The 27,431-nt window shown below is 46.4% G+C and overlaps 1 protein-coding gene across 1 annotated transcript; it reads left to right on the top strand.

Annotated features, from left to right (window-relative positions):
- Positions 1-302: 302 nt before the first annotated feature.
- On the top strand, positions 303-26,666 carry LOC139419318 (centlein, centrosomal protein). Its single transcript, XM_071169263.1, has 10 exons — positions 303-344; positions 1,497-1,585; positions 3,870-3,954; positions 7,325-7,459; positions 8,471-8,713; positions 11,540-11,673; positions 12,497-12,659; positions 17,286-17,519; positions 26,311-26,463; positions 26,661-26,666. Exons 1-10 carry the CDS (start codon positions 303-305, stop codon positions 26,664-26,666), a joined length of 1,284 nt encoding a protein of 427 aa, XP_071025364.1.
- The last annotated feature ends 765 nt before the right edge of the window (positions 26,667-27,431 follow it).

Below are 27,431 nucleotides of genomic sequence, written 5' to 3'. Positions count from 1 at the left end.
TGACTGTTAGACAGTGTTAGTTGTACCGTGTACCATTCAAATCGTGGCATTTGAAATGCCATTAATGTGTAAATTCTCTGGCACAGCGTTCTCAGGACCACCATTAACTACAAAGTCGCCCGTCTGTCGGCCAGAAAATGTTCCTACTTGACCATGCTAATTTTATTAATATGTGGCTGCATTCCAGGCCCACTTAGTATGTTTAGCCCATGGTCTTTCAAGGTCTGCAATTACAATTAATAATTCAGTGATCATCAAAAACACATTCGATACATCTCTAATACTGTGGAGAAGCCCTTGATATGGGTGGTGAGGGTCCTGGCGAGGAGTCTGACTGTCAGTATGTAAGGGTTAATGGCAGCCATAGGCCAGGAGTAGCGAGACCACCTATTTGATGTCAGGCCCCCATTTCTTAATTTGTCATTAACGGCAGTGCAGGACCAGGATTGGTGAGATCTCTATTCATCCAATAAGGATCGACTCTGCTCTCTCCACTTTGTATGTTCAGCCCATGGTCTACCAAGGTCTGCCTCCGCCATTTAGTAAATAATTGATTAGACACTTTTGAATGGGGTTTTAAAATTCATGTGCTAATTGGAGTCCAGTAGATTCCAGTGGGAGTGATGACTTTTCATCTTGTGATGATGTGAAAATAATTTAACAGATGATTTTATATTAAGTCGATTTGGCATAATTCTATATTTTAGTGTGCCGAAAATGTAGTTTTTAGATGTTTCTCATTAAATGTAATGTAGCTTAAAAAAAATGTTAAAAAATGGAACGCCGTTTTTTGGGGGAGGCGAGTCAATTTGAATGTGAAATGTGTCACGGGCGGAGGCTCTCAGGTGTCTCTGCGCCTTCCAGGACTCTCTCTGTCATCAGTTTAGTGCTTCTCCTCCGCTAGTTACTTCAGAGCTGCAGAGAAAACCGTCCAGAATCAGATGCACTTTATTAATAAGGGATATGCTGCTTTAACTGCTGTTTTGGTTTGATCTCTAACTCCCCAGTCATGAATTGTGCATAATGACAAGTGTCAATGTAGCCTCCCCTTGAGCCGAAGGTCACACTCCAGTAATGTAATCTCTCTGTAAAGACAGCACCATGATTAGAGAAGGCACCCCTCATCTAAAGTTTGATTTTGTACAGGCCATTTTAATTATTGATTGGGTTGCCCCCCCCCCCCCCCCCCCATATATGCTAATGTCTTCAAGCATCTCATTGAATTATTTGTATTTCATTTAGAATTGCTATAACATCGCCTCTCACTAATTACATTTTAAGATGTGAGAAATAGTGTTATTATTTCAGAAAAGGATGTTGAAAAATAGGAAATGAATTTCAGTATTTCTGTGTTATGTGTCTGTGAGGTTCATTAAGACTACCACATGCCACATTTTTAGAATAATGATTTGATTTAGTCATAATAATAAGATTTGAGTATAATCATTCATAACCGTGAAATCTTATAACCATGAAATTGTTTGTTCTTTTCACAGGCTGACAAAGAGTTTGTGTGGTCCCTATGGAAACGCCTCCAAGTAGCCAATCCGGACCTGACCCAGGCCGTCAGCCTAGTGGTCGAACGGTGAGTTAGTAATTGAAACTGCTCCGAAATGTCACGGTTCCCTCTCAACCATACGTTATATCTCTGGAAGCATGGCCTGTAACTCATCTCCATACTACAACCTGTGGAGAAATGTTCAGGGCCTTTAAGATCTCCCAGAAATCCCATCTCCAAAGGGAAACAGAGGTAGGTAGGGAAGTACGTCTGCTGAAAGTTATCCCAAGGTTGTGTGTGCGAGACACCTTGGACATTCTGGTGGGTTTACGGCTGAATAGTGCAGATGCTCCTTAAAGCCCTCTTATCTCCAGTCTAGCTGCTCAGCCATGGAAACCACCCACGTTAATGAAAACAGTCTCGCTCGGCTCCCATTCTAAAACTGGGAAAACGTTCACTGCCAAGTGCTTCGTTTTTTTTATGGGGATAAAACGTTAGATTGAAGATGACCTTTTGCGAGGGGCGGCTAAGCCTCACAGAATACATCAGCATGGGAACTGGTTGGAAAGAACAGGGGTTCAGGTATTTCAACTACTGCAGTCATACACGGTAGTAGTGTGAGTTCAGGCATGTCTGTTCTTTTCAAAACTTCTTTTGGAAAGTTGTTTGATTTAAAATGCTGTGTCAAAATGTTGTTTTTCGTAAAGCCACACCAAGCTCCTCGTAAACAGAATGAAGATTCGAAAGAATCGTGGTGCAGGATTTCATTTCTTAATAAAGACTGTTCATTTCTGTTCATAACAAGCATTTCAATGTACTGTAGTAGACCTAGATGTGGAGTCCTTTTCATGTAGTAGGTCTAGTAGGCCTGTATTCTACATTCCCCTGCCTTTAGGAGCATCAGACACAGAATAAAGCGTGTCAGTTGGCAGGAGCCTCAGACGGTTGGTTTCAGGGGGAAAACATGTGTGCCAGGTAAGGATCCTCTCTCTGTCTGTGTCTCAGGCAGTTTCCCCATCCCCCACAGCTCTGGCTAGGGAAACCCAACAAAGCATGTTGGTCCACAGGGGCCTAGGTAACATGCACCCAGAGAGTGTGTGTGTGTAGTCTATCAGCACACTGGCACCGCGCTGCACACGGCGGGTATATTGACATGATAATTGCGCCGACTCCAGTCAAGCGCCGGGCCTGTGGGGGATTCCAGCTGGTCTTGTAGCGATTGGATGGCTGCTCAGGACACGGTTAACACGGCAAAGGATACAAGGTAGCGCTTGACTCCGAGGAGACCAGGCATTCATTTCAATGTCCCTCCGGGGGGGGGGAGAGCCAGCCATGGCATGGGGGGGAGAGGAGCCTGGATTGGGGTGGAGGAATGGGGAGAGGTGGGGGTTGGTTGGAGGGGGGGGTCCCTGGTGATCTCAAGAAGCTGTTGAAACAAACTGGCCCCAATCGTTATTCTTTTGTCTCCGCTCCCCAAACAGTGAACAGGAGAAAAGAGGCCTCAGCGAGTCAGAATGAAAGATATGCTGCTGGAGGAGGCTGCTGCTGCATGGCCCAATGGGGCGGAGAGAGAGCGAGGGAAAAAGTTTGCGGTGTGCTGAATAGGATTCCAGGTTTGATGTGGTCCTGGTAATTACCTTATCTGGAGAACAGTGAAATGACACTGGGGTGCTGATTGACATACTTCTGGTGTCTGCCTGCCTGCCTGCCTGCGCCCAGGGAGCCCGCTGAGTGTTTGAACACACAACTTTGGGTTTATCTTCTTTTCCTGTGACCTGCTTTTCTTTAAGGCCCTCTTTGTTGTAATTTGGTTGCCTGAGTTAAACAACATCAGTTATGTGCCTATTGCACAGATATTTGCTTGATATTGAGTGTTTCTGTGTTTTGTTTTGAAACTGTCATTTAATGTACTAGACATTAAAATAATATGCTATTATAGGGGTGACAGACTACATGCACTTGGCATATTCACTTCTCTGATAACATTCAATACTCTGTAAACCTGTGCACTGAATGGGTTTTCCTGTTGATTATACGAATGAAGTTATCATTTCCCCTCAGATGAGCTTGTTTTCTGACGTTTGCCATATGCTAGATCCTGTCAGTGGGTCTGTCACCACCACATCACCCTTATGCCTCCAAATGAAACCCATCATCATTAGCAGGACCAGAGAGTCGTTGGAGACGAGCTGCTAACTATGCTTCAGCTCTGGGCCTCGCAGTCACTTCACCGCTCTGCCGCTCTCTCTCTCTCCGTAGAAATAGAATGACAGATTGTATGACTCGGCATAGAACTAGAATGACAGATTGTATGACTCTGCATAGAACTAGAATGACATATATTATCTATGTTTCTCTGCGTCCCCAACAGAGAGAAATGGAAAGCTGAAGCCAAGGACCGCAAGGTGCTGGAGATCCTGCAGGCCAAAGACTACAAGATCCAGGAGCTGGACCAGGTATTGTTGTTATGACATGTGGAATGCATAGTGAGTGAACCATGTCTGTGTCGTATCCTGATGTCTGAACAGAGAAATCTCCCATAGGAATTTCTCTTCCATTTGATATGAAGGGATGCATTGACATAGAATGTCTGTCTGAGTGATAGTGCAAGTCCAGTCTAACCTACAGTCAGTCAGTCCTGTTATATAAAAGACCCGTAAGCCTCGGGTTTGTCTGAGGCAAGCCCTATCACTAGCGCAAGTGCTAACTCTATGCCCACCTATAACAGTGGCTCAGTAAGTGTGTTCAATGGGCTGCTAGGACAGATAATGATTACGGCGACGCACTGTAATTTACCCTTAATCACCGTCCCTTAACAGCAGCATCTGTCAGTTTCTGTCATTACGTTAGCAACCTTCTCTGTCAGCTGGCTAATGCTACGCTAACTTCATCCCATCCGCTCCCAGAGAGACGGGCGCTAAATGCTATCATCAGCAGCTCTTTAACAGTTTGTTTATCCCGCCCTCCTCACTCATCTTAACACTGGTTTAGCTATGTACAATTAGCCAGAGCTGTGGAGCGCAATAGAGGTTACACATTATTTCCTCACCACTGCTCTGTTTGTTCTGAGAAAAAGAGTGCTGGCACAGATTTCAAACATGTTATCGGTCAAACACTGTCACTGTGAGGGAGAATGAAGGAAGGACGCAGGCCGGTTCATTCATTCTGCCGCGCCATCTACATTTTAAATCATTTTTTTCTGTCATTTAGCAGATCTCATCCAAAGCGACTTACAGGGATATTTGGGTTTAAGTGCTTTGCTCAAGGGCACATCTGCAGATTTTTCACCTAGGGATTTGAACCAGCAACCTTTCGGTTCCTGGCCCAAGTCTTAACCACTAGGCTACCTTTGATGACCACTGGACACCGCTCAAGTCTTAATAGACCTGACAGTATGTTCCCACTCACTGCATAACAACATCATCTTGTGTGCCTGCAGAAACAACAAACTGTTTAGAATATTACGAATACATTGTATTATTAAGTAAGTAACCATGGAGATAAGTTTAATAACTGGTTAATTTCCATGCCCCTTCACTTCTAAACTATACCTTGAAAGTAGCAGCACTCCACCCCAAAGTTCTTTATAAGAGCAGTAGAAATTCTGGTTGGTGAAGTTCTGGCCTATTTGCGAAGCTCATTAATAGTCAGGATTGTGTGCAGTGTCACACAGACCACTGACATTCATCATCTCGTCCAGATTTGGGCCAAAGGAACCCAAATGGTGATTAATTGGTTTTTCCCCCTTACTGTTCTGGAGATGTGATGGTCTGCTGAGTCCACACAGGACCTCACGCTATCCCTCTCAATGTCTCCACTCCAACTTTCACTATCGTCTTTCCTTTCCTTCTTTTTTCCTCCTCTCGCTACCTCTCTCTCTCTCTCTCTCTCTCTCTCTCTCTCTCCCCTTTCCTCTCTTTACCCCCCCTCCCTCTCTCTCGCTCTGTCTCTCTCTCTCTCCCCTTTCCTCTCTTTACCCCCCCTCCCTCTCTCTCTCTCTCTCTCTCTCTCTCTCCCCTTTCCTCTCTTTACCCACCCCCTCACTCTCTCTCTCTCTCTATCTCTCTCTCTCTCTGTCTCTCTCTGTCTCTCTCTCTCTCCACTTTCCTCTCTTTACCCCCCTCCCTCTCTCTCTCTCTGTCTCTCTCTGTCTCTCTCTCTCTCCCCTTTCCTCTCTTTACCCCCCCCTCCCTCTCTCTCTCTCTCTCTCTCTCCCCTTTCCTCTCTTTACCCACCCCCTCACTCTCTCTCTCTCTCTCTCTCTCTCTCTCTCTCTCTCTCTCTCTCTCTCTCTCTCTCCACTTTCCTCTCTTTACCCCCCCTCCCTCTCTCTCTCTCTCCCCCCTTTCCTCTCTTTACCTCTCCTCTCTCTCTCTCTCTCCTCTCCTCTCTCTTTACCTCTTTCCTCTCTCTCTCTCTTTCTCCTTCTCTCTCCTCTCCTCTCTACCTCTCTTTCTCTCTTTCTACTTATTTTTTCTTTCTCTCACTACCTCTCTCTCTCTCTCCCTCTCTGTCTTTCTCCGCTCTCTTTCGTCTCCACTCCCTTCCATTTTTGTAACATAATTAGCTTTCATTTTTAACTGCACTGGGAATTTTTAATGCTAATCTCTCTGTCCTCGACCTCTTAACTTCCCCTAAACCTTTTTCTTACCAATCGAACACTACTGGAGTTGAAATTGTTCTCGCCCACCTCATTATCAACGCTTGAATTTATTTCTACTTCGCCCGTATAAATCTCTATTAAAGCCCGTTTTTGCATGGCGAACGAGGAGATGAAGGCGTCTAGTAAATCCACCATCTTGGAAAAGATTTGAGCGATTCCCCCAACATGGCAATTAATTGCATCCCAGAGCATGGTGTTATTTTCGAGCTACCCGCAGCCTGCAGTGGATTACTGCCATGCCAGAGCCCAGCTGATGCAGTGTTAAAAGGGCAGCCTCCTCTCTCTCCTCCTACAGTCGCCCAGCTATAGGCCTGCCAGAAGACTAGGCGGCAGGAACAGAAGATGGATCATTAAAATTATGGAACCATTTTTCATCGTTTTGATTCCTTTGTTCTAGTTTGTTAGTAAAGATGAGAAGCATCGTTTTGATTAGGCTATCATGCTAACTGTATTGTAAATGTACAGAGTAGTAGTTCATTATTCTATACAGGCCTACACCTATTAGACAGTATTAGAGTGCTCTTATTCTATATAAGTGGCTCATTGTGTAACATTGTAAGTGGTGAGGTTAGCACATACAGTAGTGTGAGGCCTACAGTACATGAGTTGGCTCATGTGTACGGAGGTTTACTGAGGCCAGTATTATGAAAGCGAGGGCTTGTGAAGGGTCTCCTTCAGCACCTGTTGTGAGATCAGGGGCTAGAAGGAAGGTTCTGGCCCGGTCACAGGCCTTGTCAGTATCTGCCAGATCTGAACCCAACTGACACAGAAGATGAGTAGGATAGAGTGGTTAGATGTGGAGTAGATTAGACCTCGCATGAGATCCAACTGTGTCTTCCTCGCTAGTGGCCATTTGATAACAGGAGCTCATACTAAATGTCACCCTCTCTGTCAATTGGAGCCTCTGATTGATCCAAAATGGGACCCCTGTAGTTACTGTAATGACTACTTCCTTCCAAAATCCATAAATAGTTTATTCCCTCCCGTTGCCCAAGATTGCTGTTGATGACTAACGTCATCTCTCTCTCTCTGTATTTCCATCTATCTCTCTTTCCACATCTCTCTCTCTCCATCTATCTCTTTTTCTCTATCTCTCTTTTTCTCTCTTTCCATCTATAATCCTCTCTCTCTCTCTCCCCCACTCCCTCCGTTGGCTGAACCAGAGAGTGACAGGGCAGCAGCAGGAGATTACCAACCTGGTCCAGAGGAAGATGGCTGTGGACGAGGACAGAGGCCTAGTGAAGAAGGAGCTGGCAGCTCTGCGCCGCAAGCTGGGGAATAAGAGTCAAGAACTTAAGGTTTGGAACAAATTTCCAGTGGCACCCGCCTGCCTGCCTCCGCTTTGAGCTTTGAAGCCTCTGCGCTCTGGCTCCTTGTAGACAACCACTAGTCTTCACTGTGACACCAAACAGGACGTTTCCCCCAGGGCTATACTGTAGCCTGAGGCCTCAAAATCACTTAGAGAGGCAGGGGGAGGAAAAGAAACACGGACTATGTGTTTTTCCTCGCTCTGGAGCAGGCCAGATCTCTCTCTCTCTCTCTCTCTCTCTCTCTCTCTCTCTCTCTCTCTCTCTCACTCTCTCACTCTCTCATCGGTTCATCTCTCTCTCTCTGACATGTCTCCAAACTGAGGGGTTTGAGCAGACGGAGAATGCCGAAAAGCCAGAGATAGCGAGGGAGAGAGAAGTCGATAACTTGCCTATAGATAAATACTTAATGATCGACCATGGAGGGAGTGAAAGTAAGGCGTTCGTGTGATGATGTGGCTTATCCCTAATTACGGCCCTGATGGGACCCTGGCTATGATTCATTAATAAAGGAGTGATCTCGAGGTCCGCGGATGCGTCTTTGCATTGCGGGGTCTCGCTGATAAAATAAAACATCAAATCCAACCCCGAGAGCGGGGGAACCATCAAAGGAGGCTGGGATCAGATGTAATGGATGTTGTAGTGAAGTGTGTTCTCATTAGGAGGCCTGTCATTAAAGGGAGAATCTGCGTGGCCCCTGTTACCTGCCTCACAGTTAGCCCCGGCCCTCACAGCCTCACAGCACAGGTGACCTTGTCAATCAGACATGCGTGAGAGCCACATGGGGGGGCCACAGTGGAGCTGAGCAGCGGAGGCCCCAACCAAGCACAGAATAGCACTGACTTTACATTCTACATATTCATCCCATCTCATCCTCCTCAAAACCCCATGCTACTTTTTTTTCTCCTCTCTCTTTCCCTCTCTCTCCTTCTCTCCCTCTCTTCATCCGTCGGTGTTGTTTATCTGGCCCTGTGACTCCTGCCCCCCCTCTTCTTCGTTCAGGATGTGAAGGAGGAGAGGGGGAGGAGAGAAGAGGCCCTGGAGGAGGAGAAGGAGGCATTAGAGTCCTGCTGCTCTGCCCTGCGAGGCGACCTGGAGCAGGCACAGAGGCAGGAGAGGAGGCACGGAGAGGAGAAGGAGGCATTAGAGTCCTGCTGCTCTGCCCTGCGAGGCGACCTGGAGCAGGCACAGAGGCAGGAGAGGAGACACGGAGAGGAGAGAGACTCTGCGGATGCCAAAGTCAAGGTAACACACAAAGAGATGCCATGTGGAGGGGGGAACTGGGGACCAACCCATGTGTATATACACACACACACACACACACACACACACACACACACACACACACACACACACACACACACACACACACACACACACACACACACACACACACACACAGAGGAAGGGTTCCGTTTCTTCTACACACCTTGAACCTCCTTATTTCTCCCTCCTCAATATATGAATGTCAAATAATTCCTCTCTCAAAGCACACATTTTAAATATTGATGGCCCTGTTCCGGGGGTGGGAGAAATAATTACTTTTAACATTTTGGACCCAAGTCTCGTCTGGTGAGGAAAAGACGAAGCTGAGCCCCGGCCAAGTCCCCCGATGTGATCACTGGACGACTGCAGTGTTTTAGTCCTCTCCTTATTCGTGTAGCTTATTAGCAGAATCAGTGATATGCATCTCTCCCCCTCGTCATTATTATGTATCAACTTTACTCTCTCACTCTAATCCGCCTCGCAACAAAAGAATCACCACAGCAGCACGTTGGACACATGTTGTTCAAACAGTCAGACAACCAATCAGTGTCAACCAACAGGAGACCGCCACTACCACCACTACCCTTCCCACTCTCCTCTTGGAACAGAACACAACTTCCCATCAATAGTAGAGTTTGGGGGGGGCTCCGTGGACGCACACAGCACAGACGCTCGAACACGCACTCACAGACAGACACACTCCGCTGACGCACACAGCACAACTCTTCTCAGTACGAGCCAACAGTCATTTCTCATCAGCGCTCATCCAGTCAAGTGCATGAGCGACACAACAGACAGAAAGAGAGACAGGCAGACAGAAAGAGAGACAGGCAGACAGAGAGAGAGAGAGAGACATGTAGACAGACAGAGAGAGAGAGACAGGCAGGCAGACAGAGAGAGACAGGTAGACAGACAGAGAGAGAGACAGGTAGACAGAGAGAGAGAGACAGGTAGACAGAGAGAGAGAGACAGGTAGACAGAGAGAGAGAGACAGGTAGACAGACAGAGAGAGAGACAGGTAGACAGACAGAGAGAGAAACAGGTAGACAGAGAGAGAGACAGGCAGGCAGACACAGAGAGAGAGACAGGTAGACAGAGAGAGAGACAGGTAGACAGACAGAGAGAGAGACAGGTAGACAGACAGAGAGAGAGACAGGCAGGCAGACAGAGAGAGAGAGACAGGCAGACGGACAGAGAGAGGCAGGCAGAGAGAGAGGCAGGCAGAGAGAGACAGGTAGACAGAGAGAGAAACAGGCAGAGAGAGAGAGAGACAGGCAGAGAGAGAGAGACAGGCAGAGAGAGAGAGACAGGCAGACAGAGAGAGACAGGCAGGCAGAGAGAGAGAGAGGCAGACAGAGAGAGAGACAGGTAGACAGAGAGAGAGAGAGAGAGAGAGAGAGAGACAGGCAGGCAGAGAGAGAGACAGGCAGGCAGAGAGAGAGACAGGCAGGCAGAGAGAGAGACAGGCACGCAGAGAGAGAGACAGGCAGGCAGACAGAGAGAGAGGCAGACAGAGAGAGAGGCAGACAGAGAGAGACAGGCAGGCAGAGAGAGAGAGAGACAGGCAGGCAGAGAGAGAGAGAGGCAGACAGAGAGAGTGACATGCAGACAGAGAGAGAGATAGAGAGAGACAGGTAGAGAGGGAGGGAAGGAGGAGGAGAGAGAAAGAGAGGGCTTTGAATAAGTCAGGGCCAGGGTGTAATTATGACAGGGCCAGTCCCTAGTAACAACTCCACTACGCACATCAATCACATCACCAGACACAGACAGACAGACACTCACCTGGCTCTGCTCCTGACCAGGCTTTAATACCATGCAACTCTGAGAGATGGGTGGAACACATGGAATGCACAAGGATTCCACACCAATTTAGAACGATAAGTCTGTTCAAGATTGGAACATTAAAAAGTTACAAGAAGTCACAACTATGCACTGATATTGTTTATGTACTAGTAGTGTTATCGCTACATCCTTAGCGCCATCTTTCACGGTGGCTAATTTGCTGCCATTAAATTGCGGCCATTAATTTCACCGGCGTCGGTGATTGAAGCTGTTTTTAATTACAGTCAGACTTGTCCCGATGCCCCCTGTGTGTTTGAAGCCAGGCGGCCGGGTCTGCCCTGCTGTAATTGTAGCCTCTCGTTAAAAGGAGAGAGTCTCTTGTGAAGTTTTAAGATGACCCTCAGTGCTCAGACACTCTCAGACCTCTTATCTCTCTGGCTCTTAATGGTAAGAGTTGTTTGGACATTAGTGGAGTCCAGCAACACAACATCAACACGTAACGTGGTAGAGGACTCCGTCAGGGTAGAGACGGGTCACACACTGTGTCCTGGCCTCTGGCCGTTGTTTTCACGGGGACTTTTGTATTAGCACATCTACGCTGTTCTGAAGCTCATTTAGGAACAGGAACACCAAGCCTTTACCAAATCCACTGAGGAATACAAACGGTCACCGTCATTTGTTGAACAAACACAAAACAGAGTCGCTTCCTCTAGACCTGGGGTGTAAAACCAATTCCCTGGAGGGCCTAGTGTCTGCTGCTTTTAGGCTTTTACTTTCAGTGAAGACCTAGACAACCAGGTGAGGGGAGTTCCTTACTAATCAGTGACCTAAATTCTTTAATCATGTACAATGGAGGAGCGAAAACCCACAGACACTCGGTCCTCCGTGGAATGAGTTTGACACCTGTGGTCTGTGGACTTTACAGCATGTTTTTGTGACGACTGTTGCTGTAAACAGACACAAGTACATTTGACTAGTTGATTGATTGACTGATAGTCCTCTTCTTGTCCTCCACCATGGCAGGAGATGGAGGGTGATCTGAGCGATGCCCAGCGGCAGGTGGCAGACCTTCAGGGCCAGTGCAGCAGCCTGGCAGACCTCCTCTCCTCCAGGCAGAAGGAGGTGGCACAGAGGGACCAACACGTCACCCAACTCAGGTCAGATAATAAAACCTTATAAAAATACATTGTATGTGACAGACGCCTTTCAGGTCACTCTTGGACACCTTGCATTAAAAATAAATGTAAACTGCTGTGCGATGTGCCATGACGTCTGTGATTTGGCATCGTCATGGATACAATGCACAATGACGTAAATGTCACAGGCAATATTTTTCATGCATTCAAATTGGTCTGTCATGTTGTTTTTGTATACCTTGTAAGTATAAATTGTACAGTGAAATGACCCTCAATTAAAATATGTCCAATATCAATTTATAATCTTTCTAAATTAGATTTACTTTTATGTGGCTTTCATTATCCACTACAGTCTCAGTTAAACCATTTTAGAGTAGTGTGAGTGAGTGTGTGTGCCCAACTGCTCAGTGTGTGCGAGAGGCTTTAGCCGTCTCTCCACACCGGGGCTCTGAGGCGACACGCACATCCTCGTCTAGAACCAGTTGATAAGCCCTGCATACCAGATGTGCTTTGGAGAGCTTTGTAGAGGCAGAGTCAGGGAGAGAGGAGGGGAAATGGTGCAGGCTTTGGCTAAGCTTTAGTCAATATGATAAAACGGTGAAAACCCAGGAGCCTTTGTGGGTAATCTCACCTTTTTTAACTACTCTGTGTCTTAACGTGGTGTCACTGAGAGATGTCAGCCAGTCACATCCGGCTCAGGGAAACGCTCTCTCTGTTAGAAGTGATTGAAGATGTCATTGTACTTTAGTAACTTCTTGTGTCATTATGCCACAAATTCTTTATATTTTGAATATGTTTGTATAGTAGGTATTTGATGTTGCGTTGTGTGTGTGTTTCTACGCAGGCGTGAGCTGCAGGAGGTGCAGGCCCTGTACAGACAGAGTAGTGAACATGCTGCAGAGCAGGCCCAGCTCATCCAGCAGCTAGAGGGACTCAACCTGGACACACAGAGAGTCTTACGCAACCAGGAAGAGGCTCACACTGCAGACACCACCTCTTATCAGAAGGTGACTAACTATACTATATATTACCACTCTATTCATTTACACTACAATACCCAGAGTCCTCTGTAACCAGGAAGAGGCTCACACTGCAGACACCACCTCTTATCAGAAGGTGACTAACTATACTATATATTACCACTCTATTCATTTACACTACAATACCCAGAGTCCTCTGTAACCAGGAAGAGGCTCACACTGCAGACACCACCTCTTATCAGAAGGTGACTAACTATACTATATATTACCACTCTATTCATTTACACTACAATACCCAGAGTCCTCTGTAACCAGGAAGAGGCTCACACTGCAGCAGACACCACCTCTTATCAGAAGGTGACTAACTATACTATATATTACCACTCTATTCGTTTACACTACAATACCCAGAGTCCTCTGTAACCAGGAAGAGGCTCACACTGCAGACACCACCTGCTATTAGAAGGTAACAACTACCCATAGCACACAGTACTAATACACTCTACCCATAGCACACAGTACTAACACACAGTACTAACACACAGTACTAACACACTCTACCCATAGCACACAGTACTAATACACAGTACTAACACACAGTACTAACACACAGTACCCATACCCATACTAATACACAGTACTAACAAACAGTACTAACACACACTACACAGTACTAACACACAGTACTAACACACACTACCCATAGAACACAGTACTAACACACAGTACTAACACACACTACCCATAGCACACAGTACTAACACACAGTACTAACACACACTACCCATAGCACACAGTACTAACACACAGTACTAATACACTCTACCCATAGCACACAGTACTAACACACAGTACTAACACACAGTACTAACACACAGTACTAACACACCGTACTAACACACAGTACTAACACACAGTACTAACACACACTACCCAAAGCACACAGTACTAACACACAGTACTAACACACACTACTCATAGCACACAGTACTAACACACTCTACCCATAGCACACAGTACTAACATACACTACCCAAAGCACACAGTACTAACACACAGTACTAACACACACTACCCATAGCACACAGTACTAACACACTCTACCCATAGCACACAGTACTAACACACACTACACATAGCACACAGTACTAACACACAGTACTAACACACTCTACCCATAGCACACAGTACTAATACACTCTACCCATAGCACACAGTACTAACATACACTACCCATAGCACACAGTACTAACACACACTACACATAGCACACAGTACTAACACACTCTACACATAGCACACAGTACTAACACACATACACATAGCACACAGTACTAACACACAGTACTAACACACTCTACCCATAGCACACAGTACTAATACACTCTACCCATAGCACACAGTACTAATACACTCTGCCCATAGCACACAGTACTAACATACACTACCCATAGCACACAGTACTAATACACTCTACCCATAGCACACAGTACTAACACACACTACACATAGCACACAGTACTAACACTCTACCCATAGCACACAGTACTAACACACTCTACCCATAGCACACAGTACTAATACACTCTACCCATAGCACACAGTACTAACACACACACAGTACTAACATACACTACCCATAGCACACAGTACCCATAGCACACAGTACTAACACACAGTACTACCCTACCCATAGCACACAGTACTAACACACACTACACATAGCACACAGTACTATAACACACAGTACTAACACACTCTACCCATAGCACACAGTACTAATACACTCTACCCATAGCACACAGTACTAACATACACTACCCATAGCACACAGTACTAATACACTCTACCCATAGCACACAGTACTAACACACAGTACTAACATACACTACCCATAGCACACAGTACTAACACACTCTACCCATAGCACACAGTACTAACACACACTACCCATAGCACACAGTACTATAACACACAGTACTAACACACTCTACCCATAGCACACAGTACTAACACACACTACCCATAGCACACAGTACTAACACACACTACCCATAGCACACAGTACTAACACACTACACACAGTACTAACACACTCTACCCATAGCACACAGTACTAATACACTACCCACACACAGTACTAACATACACTACCCATACCCATAGCACACAGTACTAATACACACTACCCATAGCATGCAGTACTAATACACTCTACCCATAGCACACAGTACTAATGCACTCTACCCATAGCACACAGTACTAATGCACTCTACCCATAGCACACAGTACTAATGCGCTCTACCCATAGCACACAGTACTAATACACTCTACCCATAGCACACAGTACTAATACACACTACCCATAGCACACAGTACTAATACACTCTACCCATAGCACACAGTACTAATGCACTCTACCAATAGCACACAGTACTAACACACAGTACTAACACACTATCCATAGCACACAGTACTAACACACAGTACTAACACACAGTACTAACACACAGTACTAACACACACTACCCATAGCACACAGAACTAACACACAGTACTAACACACACTACCCATAGCACACAGTACTACTACACAGTACTAACACACACTACCCATAGCACACAGTACTAATACACTCTACCCATAGCACACAGTACTAACACACAGTACTAACACACACTACCCATAGTACACAGTGCTACTACACAGTACTAACACACACTACCCATAGCACACAGTACTAATACACACAACCCATAGCACACAGTACTAACACACTCTACCCATAGTACACAGTACTAATACACTCTACCCATAGCACACAGTACTAACACACTCTACCCATAGTACACAGTACTAACACACAGTACTAATACACTACCCATAGCACACAGTACTAACACACAGTACTAATACAACCTTTTATAATACGGTTACTTCACCACACGACATCACACTCAACCATACACCACCACACGACATCACACTCAACCATACACCACCACACGACATCACACTCAACCATACACTACCACACGACATCACACTCAACCATACACTACCACACGACATCACACTCAACCATACACCACCACACGACATCACACTCAACCATACACCACCACACGACATCACACTCAACCATACACCACACACGACATCACACTCAACATACACCACCACACAACTCATCACACTCAACCATACACCACCACACGACATCACACTCAACCATACACCACCACACGACATCACACTCAACCATACACTACCACACGACATCACACTCAACCATACACCACCACACGACATCACACTCAACCATACACCACCACACGACATCACACTCAACCATACACTACCACACGACATCACACTCAACCATACACCACCACACGACATCACACTCAACCATACACCACCACACGACATCACACTCAACCATACACCACCACACAACATCACACTCAACCATACACCACCACACGACATCACACTCAACCATACACCACCACACGACATCACACTCAACCATACACCACCACACCATACACCACCACACGACATCACACTCAACCATACACCACCACACGACATCACACTCAACCATACACCACCACACGACATCACACTCAACCATACACCACCACACGACATCACACTCAACCATACACTACCACACGACATCACACTCAACCATACACCACCACACGACATCACACTCAACCATACACCACCACACGACATCACACTCAACCATACACCACCACACGACATCACACTCAACCATACAATACCACACGACATCACACTCAACCATACACTACCACACGACATCACACTCAACCAGTCCCCCTAACACTCTAACAAACATGACCACAACCGAGACACCAGCTCCTATCAGTAAAATCACCATGAAATCACTAAAAACCACATCACCACCCCCCTAAAACCACTTCACCAACCCCCCAAAACCACATCACCACCCCCCTAAAACCACATCACCACCCCCCAAAACCACATCACCACCCCCCAAAACCACATCACCAACCCCCCAAAACCACATCACCACCCCACCAATACCACATCACCACCCCGCTAAAACCACATCACCACCCCGCCAAAACCACATCACCAACCCCCTAAAACCACATCATCAACCCCCCAAAACCACATCACCAAATACCACATCACCACCCCCCCAAAACCACATCACCAACCGCCCAAAACCACATCACCAACCCCCCAAAACCACATCACCATAAGGCAAGCTGACAATGTGTTGTCTTTACAGTGGCAATATAGTGAGGCAGTAAACATGTTCTCTCTTCAGAAGTTCAACGTTGTGCCAATCTCATGGTTGCCAAGCCACTCACTGAGTTTCTGTGTGGAGAGGTGGTGGGACAAACATGGATAAAAAATCTGTCCAGTCAGGGGGTTGGTTTTACACTTTCCACTACTCTCCCACTTTCTCCTTCACCCCCTTTTTCCTTCTCTCTCTCCCTCCCTCCTTCCAGATGATCATAGCATCTGTCCTCTCGTCTTCTCCATGGAAATAGGAGAACGATCGTTGTCACGACTCTCTGTCCCGTCAGCACCCGATGTGATGAGTGTTTCTTTTTTCTTTCCCTCTCCTCTACTTGTGGCCACAGCTCTACAACGAGCTGAGCATATGTTACCAGGCGCTCAAATCCAACGAGGGCCGGCTCCGCCAGAGTCACGTCGCCCTGACAACCCAGCTGGGCCAGAAGGAACAGCAGATTGTGCAGCTCCAAGGCCAGCTACAGCAACAACAACAACAGCAGACACACAACCAGCAGCAGCTTCCACAGACCATGGCCCCAGCCGGTCCCCCAGCCAGGCAGACCAACTCTAAACACTTTGAGGTGAGCTGTCAGAGGTTTGAGCTAGAGGCAAGTTGAAGACATTTTGCGTCACACTTCTCAGGGATTATATTGAGAGTGCTGTACAGCCAGAGGCAGTGAACTGAGTATCCATATTGTCTACCTCAGAAGTTCTTCATTGCAGACAGATCTGTGTGTGTGTGTTTATGCACGCCACTGCATGCACTTTCACACTTTAAGTATTGCCTGATGAAATAATGAATGTTTGTTTTGACCCATGTCACGTCTAAGTTGTTTATAATGGTCCAGCACTTACACCACCCTTGATATAGACATACGTCTAACCTCCGACCCCCTGACACTCAACCAGTGTGTAATTATTGTCCGGCCTGGCAGGAGTGTGTGGGTGGTGATATGCCCACCATAGCCCGTTGTGGGGGTGGTCTTTAGAGACAGAGAGATGCTTATCAGGCGCTTGGCTTGATATCCAGCCCACCCTTGATCTTCTGATCTTCCCATTTCTGTTCAAGCCCAATGTCAGTGTCTTTCATGTAGATTTCTGATCTCTCTCCTCTCTTGGGGCTCTCTCTCTCTCTCTCTCTCTCTCTCTCTCTCTCTCTCTCTCTCTCTCTCTCTCTCCCTCACCAATGTCTCTCTATCTAGACTGGGACTCAATTAAAAATTATCTTCAGGTGATAGAATCATAGAAGCAGCATCCATTTTGCCATTCCCCTCTGCCCAGGTTTAATTGGAGATGGGTAATGGTGTTGAGTAGTGATGGTGTCAGCTCTCCCCCTTTCTCAACTCACACCCAGAGGGTAGAGAGTAACAAGATGCTGTCTGTCTGTCTGTCCAGCTCCATCAACCAAAGTAGCGCTTAATATCTTTTAATGATGCGTTTATCAGTCATCCTCCCTATTGGTTAGACCACACATGGTCAGTCACGGTCCATAGATCCACAACAGTAGCAAGACAATATCAGGCGGTCGTATTGCTGATCTAGGATCATAATCTAAAGGTAAAACTGATCCTAGACCAGCCCTCCTACTCTGAGATATGTTATACATACAGGTGCTGATCTGAGCAGTGTTACACCTTGCAGAACGGTTTGCTATTCGCTGCTTTACAAATTGATTGTGTTTGTCTAATTTGACGGGTGGTAATCCTCCAGATAGCATCGCCCCGGACAGGAAGTCAGAAGATATCAGTGCAAATGTTAAGTGAGTTACAATTGCCTCTGTCTCACTTAACCCTGTTAATTCAGCCGAATGAATGCTGAAATATAAATGGATCAATTAGCGAGCAATTAAGTCCAGCTATGCAGTGTTACCCCAGTAATTAATACTACGTTCTAGAGGAGACGCGTTCCAGGCCGGTGTGTGGTGTGTGTGCATGCATGTTTATAACTGAGTGTTTTTGCGCGTGTGTGTTACAAGTCTTTGTGTGTGTGTGTGTGTGTGTGTTCTTTCTGACACTGCCAATACAAGGCACCCCTGTCTCTCAGTCTTCCACCCCAGTGAGCATCCATCCATCCATCCATCCATCCATCCATCCATCCATCCATCAATCCTCCATCATAAGAAACTCAGATCACATAATTTTCGGGCATCTTTATGCATAAAAACCGATGCGTGGCATCAATATTAAATAGTGTTTACCCAGAGCACATGTAGCCGGCGCCTGGGCTGCTTTGTCTCTTAACTTTCCTTACCTACTGACATCAAAGTGAACAGATCAGATTATCGTCCCAAGGTATCCCAGCCAGTCAGGAGGGAGAGGCCTCTCCGTTTCCCAGGCTATAATTGCACTGACAGGGCGTGTGTGTATTCCAGCGTAAATAGCTAATTCCATAACGACTTCCTCTCGCCGAACACCTGTTAAATTCTAATGCACCGGTTGTTAGCCGGAAATTTATTTTAATTTGAAATGTTTGGAAGTTACCTGTTGGAGATGATCAAAGTGCTGATGGCTGGGGGAGCGCCGGGCGGGGGGAGACGTAGCTAGCGCCACACTCATTTGAATACGGGGAAAGAGAGGGAAGAGCGACGGCTTTGAACACTACTTTCTCGGAGGGAGAGGAAGGCAGGAGGAAGGGGGTGCAAGAGGTGAAAAAAACACCCATTGTGTGTTATGTTGCCATGCTCTGCTAGAGAACTACTGTCTGTCTTCTGTCTCCATGTCTGAAGTGGAGTTAACGCTTTACAGCCAATGCTCAATGCTGCCTCTGGGACTTAGACTGAAGCAGGTCAAGTCTGAATAGGAATCAGTCTGTCTAGTAGTCAGACGATGTCAATCTGGACTTCAATCTTGTCTACTTTCTATAGCTACTGTAGTACCTCTGGTACCTTCATCTACACATTTGTACTGGAATGCAGAATTCAGGTGAAAGTTGTGTTTAGGATTTGGAGTTGGGAAGTAGTTGAAATCTAGTTTTACATCTCCTTTTGATTGATCTCCATTTGTTTTGAAGGAACGGCCAGTGATCCTACTAAAACTTCCTCTTGTACCATCGTTGTATCCTTGTGAGAGTTTCTCACAACGAGCTTGCTAGTTCTTTGCTAGCCATTCATCTAGATAGTTGGATGCCTTTGTGCCTTTATGTGAGTCAGCGAGTACACTGCAGACAGACCGAGACAGGTCTCCATAGAGTCTAGAAGATGGCCCTGTGCCCTGTTCTTCTATTCAGCCTGAAGGTTCTGGCTGTGGTCTGACAACCCAGCAGCCCAGGTGACTCAGCTCAGCCACACACCAGCCTAGATGATGGGTTGCCAGGTTGGATCGAGCGGTTGCCAGATTGGCGGCTGCCACCGCAACCAAGGAGACTGGGGAAACCCCCACAAGTGATCAGTGGCCACCAGCAGAGTTTTGTAGCCGTAGCCCAATCAGCCCACACTGTCACCACATTGCACACAGGGTAGCTAGCTACTGTTTCTCTGGCTGGCTACAGTAAAGCAGTGATTAGTAGAACCCACATTAGAATACATAGCAGACCTCAGGCTTTTCTGGACAGCCATCTAAATGAACAGTGACTTCTTAATTGTGTGGGCAGCCGTTCAAAGCAGAGCTCACTAGCGAAGCCCCTCATCAGCGTTGGAAATGAAGGAGGTGGGAAGATGAGGCTCTCAGTCAGTCCAATGAAGTTGGGACTAGATTGAAGAGGGGGATTTTAGGAGGACACCTATTGTCCTTTTCGTTAACTTGGAACTCGGCCTCCTATTCTCATATAGTGCACTACTTGTTGCCACTCTGAAGGGAATAGGGTGCTAGCATCCTTTTTTGTTCTTCATCAGACACACTGATGGGAAGCAGGAGGGTCCTAGTACGTGTGACTGTACCACATCAACACATAGACCGGCGCTAACATAATGAAATGCAAAATTAAACTTTGAAATCCAGCCCCCCCCCCCCCCCCCCCCCCCCCGCGTTAACAACACTTTTTCGCTCTTTCTTATTCTCCTATTTTCTTCTAAGTAAAAGGTACTTTAGTTGCCTGGATCCTTCCCTCCTTTCCCTCAGCTATACAGCCATGGCTCTTCCTATAACATCTGCCTCCATCTAATCCTTGTTTAGTGTTAGTGAATCAGGCGCTGTCTGTCAGATGTATAATTCAGGTATCACTCCCCACTCGCCCGCCGCTCTGTTCCGCCAGGGTCAGGTTTGGATGAGGAGAGGTGCTTCTTTTGATCAGCATCCTCATCCTCATCATCATCATCATACATGACATACCCCTGGATCCTGTGGAGTTATAGACCTAGTGAAGAATGGAAGATGTGTGTGTTTTTTTAATGTTTAGATGGTTAGTGATGGTGGACAGAGGCTCAGAGGGGAAAGCATTAATAGTTGGTTCTCAGATAGGATCTATGAAATCGTAATGCTACAAAAGCAGATTGATGGAAGTGGAAGCCGTGATGTCGGGTTGGAATTTAGAAACGTAACAAAATCGATTTACATGAAAACATCCCAAAAATGATGAAGTGGAAAGTGGAGCCTAATGGAAGGCAGAGCAATAGAGGGAAACTTCTGCCAGTTGTGGACTGAAAGCCATTTTGTTGCAACCTACGGTAAAGCTACCTTCATTTAAATAGAGCCATGTTTTTCCATCATTTAATGACTTTGACTTCATACTTTGTGTCATAATGAATTTATTTGTAGTGTGTGCGACCCCCGTGGGAATGGAACCCACGACCATGGCGTTGCTAGTGCCACGCTCTCACCAAGTGAACCACCCAGAGTCAGGGCTCTGTGTCTGGCAGCAGATGAGAGCCCATATATTAGACCTGAGACAGTAATGACATGGACTCAACATGGACTCCAGTGTTGTGATTTAATAGCTCAAGTGGTCTCATTAGAAGGGAGCCCTGTGTACTGCAGCTCTCCTCATTAACCAACCACAGCCATGTGCTGCAGGCACACAGGTCAGACAGACTGTGTGGGTGGACCCAGCAGCACACACACACACACACACACACACACACACACACACACACTGCCCCTGTCTTGTCCTTCCATTAGGTCCTCCAGCACAACCCACTTCCACTCAGGAACCACCATCCAGACTAACACAGCCCACTGCATCTGAACTGGGGGGTTACACAAACACACCCCCATGCGCCCTCCAGTACCCCTTAACTCCACCACAACCCCCCGTCCCGTCCATGCGTTACCCTAGCCTACCTCTCCAACAGCATCGGAGACACAGGCAGAGAGACCCCGGCGTTGCCACAGATGTGAGGTAGGGCCTGCCCTGGTTATAGCTGCTTCATAATTAACAGTGATCAGATTTGTTTTGTGGCATAAATGGTGCATGTGTAGAACATTAGCCATGGCACTGCTCATTTAAATTCAGCTGAAGGGCTCAGCAGCAGACGGGTCACGAGCTTCAGGGAGCACAATCACAAGCCTCCTCCATATGTTCCTGCCGCATTTTACCAGGGCCACGAGCGCCAGATAAGTTCCCAGAAGAACCTAATCGTGTTCGGTAATTACAGCGCGCCTCTCTCTCTCTCTTTTTTTTTCCCCCTCCTCGCTCTCTCCCCCTCCCCTCCCTCCTCTCCCCCTCCTCTCCCCTCCCTCCTCTCATCCCTCCCCTCCCTCCTCTCATCCCTCCCCTCCCTCCTCTCATCCCTCCCCGTTCTCTTCTGCTTTGGCTTAGAAAACGAGGGAGGAAAGAACTAAAACAGTCCCTCATCAGATCATTTGTAAATTGCTTTACGTGGCCGATGCCGACCGAAAAAACTCTGGTTGGTTGTTCTTCTTCTTTTTTTCCCCTCCGTCCGACTGAGCTAGAAATTATAAATAATTGTAACAGATGTAGCAATATGGCCAGCCTCCAATAAATGAGGCCCCAGATAATTTGGCCGACCCCTTCTGACAGGCCAATTTAATAAAATGTGAACAAAATCTTCCACCGCTAATAATTTATCATCCCCTCTCCCCGTTGGTTAAAGTGAATTACCCCGACAGTTAACAAGGTCACACCCAGATGCCAAGCGACTCGCAACAAGGCTGCTACTCCTGATGATGGGATCAGGAAACATCGAGAGGTGGTGACAGCGCTGGTGTTGTTTCTTTCATTACCTGTCATCCTAGAAAACACACACACACAGGTGCCAAAGCGCTACTTGTCAGTCTGAAGTTTTTATACGCTATCATGGAATGTGGTGTGTGTGTTATAGAGGTCGACCGATTATGATTTTTCAACACCGATACCGATTATTGGAGGACCAAAAAAATTTGATACTGATTAATCGGACGATTCTTTACATTTATTTGTAATAATGACAATTACAACAATACTGAATGAACACTTATTTTAACTTAATATAATACGTCAATAAAATCAATTAAGCCTCAAATAAATAATGAAACATGTTCAATTTGGTTTAAATAATGCAAAAACAAAGTGTTGGAGAAGAAAGTAAAAGTGCAATATGTGCTATGTAAGAAAGCTAACGTTTAAGTTCCTTGCTCAGAACATGAGAACATATGAAAGCTGGTGGTTCCTTTTAACATGAGTCTTCAATATTCCCAGGTAAGAAGTTTTAGGTTGTAGTTATTATAGGAATTATAGGACTATTTCCCTCTATACCATTTGTATTTCATTAACCTTTGACTATTGGATGTTCTTATAGGCACTTTAGTATTGCCAGTGTAACAGTATAGCTTCCGTCCCTCTCCTCGCTCCTACCTGGGCTCGAACCAGGAACACAACGACAACAGCCACCCTTGAAGCAGCGTTACCCATGCAGAGCAAGGGGAACAACTACTCCAAGTCTTAGAGCGAGTAACGTTTGAAACGCGTGCCTACCATCGCTTAGTCAGACTGCTCTATCAAATCATAGACTTAGTTATAACATAATAACACACAGAAATACGAGCCTTCGGTCATTAATATGGTCGAATCCGGGAAACTATCATCTCGAAAACAAGACGTTTATTCTTTCAGTGAAATACGGAACCGTTCCGTATTTTATCTAAGGGGTGGCATCCATTAGTCTAAATATTCCTGTTACATTGCACAACCTTCAATGTTATGTCATAATTACGTAAAATTCTGGCAAATTAGGCGGCCCAAACTGTTGCATATATGCTGACTCTGCGGGCAATGAACACAAGAGAAGTGACACAATTTCACCTGGTTAATATTGCCTGCTAACCTGGATTTCTTTTAGCTAAATATGCAGGTTTAAAAATATATACTTCTGTGTATTGATTTTAAGAAAGGCATTGATGTTCATGGTTAGGTACACATTGGAGCAACGATACTCACCGCATCAATTATATGCCCCTGGACGAGGCAGTTAACCCACCGTTCCTAGGCCATCATTGAAAATAAGAATGTGTTCTTAACTTGTGGTGTCCAAAAATACAGATTTCTGATTGTTATGAAATCGGCTCTAATTAATCGGCCATTCCGATTAATCGGTCGACCTCTAGTGTGTTAGTGCCTGGTATAGAAGGAAGTGGTAGGTATAGAAGGAAGTGGTAGGTATAGAAGGAAGTGGTAGGTATAGAAGGAAGTGGTAGGTATAGAAGGAAGTGGTAGGTATAGAAGGAAGTGGTAGGTATAGAAGGAAGTGGTAGGTATAGAAGGAAGTGGTAGGTATAGAAGGAAGTGGTAGGTATAGAAGGAAGTGGTAGGTATAGAAGGAAGTGGTAGGTGTAGAAGGAAGTGGTAGGTATAGAAGGAAGTGGTAGGTATAGAAGGAAGTGGTAGGTGTAGAAGGAAGTGGTAGGTGTAGAAGGAAGTGGTAGGTATAGAAGGAAGTGGTAGGTATAGAAGGAAGTGGTAGGTATAGAAGGAAGTGGTAGGTATAGAAGGAAGTGGTAGGTATAGAAGGAAGTGGTAGGTATAGAAGGAAGTGGTAGGTATAGAAGGAAGTGGTAGGTGTAGAAGGAAGTGGTAGGTATAGAAGGAAGTGGTAGGTGTAGCACTCTCTGGCTAGCTCAATGTATTATTTACTGCTCACCTTTTTATATAGGGTCGTCAAGGATGAGGGGAGAGGTGGCAACGCACAGTATGGTTGCATATGTTAAGGGTGTGTGTGTGTGTGTGTGTGTGTGTGTGTCTGTGTGTCTGTGTGTGTGTGTTCGTTCCACCTGCCTGTTATGTTAAGACCATGTTCCTCATCATTAATTGTGTATGACAAAGAAAGCCCAGGCAGGCTCTGCATATAAACCACTGCCCCCGAGGACTGTCCTTATCTCCCCACACACACACACACACACACACACACACACACACACACACACACTGGCTATATGAGGTAAAACACATGACGAGGAGAAAAGTGGGGACAAGATAAGGCTTTCTTTGAGGTCACATGAAGAACTGGATTACAGTACCCTGTTAGGTAACAGGAAGTATTGATGTTACAGTAGCTACAGTAACAGCTTACCTTGTACACTTCTAGAAGTACTGGCAACGTAGTTGGGGTTGCAGCGTATGATTATTCTGTTATTAGAATAGGGACAGGGACCGGTACAAACAAATTGAATAAACAAGCGTCTGTATAGATGGGCTTCTCTAAACGTCTATATTATGAACATGTTCCTCAATGTCACACTTCTCACCCCAATAATTAGTCTGAACCCCCCCCCTCTTCCTCCCCTCCCTCTCCCATCACACTAAGGGGACAATCTGGCCAGTGGCGTCTGTCCATCCATCATCCTCTCTGGGCGGCTGTGGGGCCTGGCCTCCTAGCCTCCTGCACACGCTCACAGACACTCCCGTTCGCCCTTGTCTCCCTGCTTTGTTTCGGTGGTCCTGTGGTGTGTGTGTGTCGGGGGGGGGGGGGGGGGGGGGGGGGGGGGGGTTGTTGGGGAGCGTTAATTGACTGGGCTGGTAGGTGGTGATAAATAGATAGGTCCTTGATAGGGAACATCTCTCACGCCTGGAGTTGAGTTCAGACCGCTGTCCCCTCCTCGTTGGAGCTTCCAGTTCCCAGCTTACATGCGTCTGGATGTTTACTGCACAACCTTCAAGCTTTAGGTACAGGTACAAGGTCAGGCTCAAGTTTAAGATCAGGGTTTAGTTGAGGATTAGTTTGAACTTTTCATGTTTTTTCACACAATTATTTTTCTTCTCTCAAATTCAAATCAAGGCCTATAAGCTGGAATGTTTTAATTGGATCACATTTAAAATATATATCTATATATAAATAATAATAATTGGTTCCCAAAATACAACTTTCACCTTTGTCATTTCCCAGAGGCTGCTGGGTCCTCCTACGTAGTCTGTAATGCTATTGTAAAATACTGTTTTTCTTGTCACCTTATCTGAATATCTGGGTCTAGTGTGGTGGATCATGTGGATGTGCTTGGCCTTTTACAGGAGCAGACTCTGTATGACTCTCCAGATCAGGAACCCAGTGGAGAGGAGGCCCCACCCTCAATCTGTAGCCCGGTCCCACAGGAGCCCCCGGGGCCCCCAGACACATCGCTGGCCCTCAGCCCCTCCAGGGGCCAACACACTGGGAGACGGCAGGTGGGTCAGCTACTATGCACACACACACACACACACACACACACACACACACACACACACACACACACACACACACACACACCCCAGTCACCTCAGAGACTCACCCCAGTCCGTTAGGAGACGGCTACTGGGGAGACAGGGGCAAGTTACAGTTAATCATGGGAATCATGTGATTAATTTGATCCATTCTCTGGCAGCCGTAGTCCTGCACCCCCACCCCCCCTCCCCGGGCCGGCGTGTGCTGTGGGTTTCATGCATGCCTGGGGCTCAGGCACTGGCTGATTTACCACATTGGGCTTCCGATCGTTCAAGTTCCAACCACTCACTATTTTGACTAATATGTTTTTAGATAACACTCCAAATCTGCCATACAGACACACATCGTTAAGGACTTTGTAGGCAGCAAAAAAAATACATGTCACTTTTGCTTCCACTTAGGCTTTTTAACATGAATACAGGCCAAAACATCATTGACATCTCTTTAGAGAGAGGGTCATACAGCATACAGCACCATGACGGGCCCAGCTGTACCAGTCTGTCTCTATTCTGTCTGCCAGAGGAGTCTCCCGTTACACACCTGGGTGGGTGGTGTTAACACCCAGCTACAGAGATGACACAGACATTCCATTAGTCCGGCCCTCTCTTCTCCGCTCCACCTGGACAGGGGCCTGGCCCTAGAACCTTATCTGATCTGACGCTGGAGGGAATACTGACCCTGACACACACACAGCGCCCGCATGCACGCACACACCACACACACATACACTCACGCGCTGGCCAGCGTTCACACACAACCTTCAGCCGCTCTGCCCACATCACACCGTTTTTTTTGTTGTTGTCACTTTCCCTCCAGCCTCCAGTCCATATCAGTCAAACCATTATAGGGGCTGTACTTTAGCATGTCTTGTGTGTTAGTTTATGTACAACACTCTCTCCTGGTTCTTCCCTGCTCCTCTTAATGTCTCTTA

Source organism: Oncorhynchus clarkii, chromosome 10 (assembly GCF_045791955.1).
Source record: "Oncorhynchus clarkii lewisi isolate Uvic-CL-2024 chromosome 10, UVic_Ocla_1.0, whole genome shotgun sequence".
Classification (NCBI taxonomy): domain Eukaryota; kingdom Metazoa; phylum Chordata; class Actinopteri; order Salmoniformes; family Salmonidae; genus Oncorhynchus; species Oncorhynchus clarkii.
This window is presented reverse-complemented; position numbering and strand designations above follow the sequence as displayed.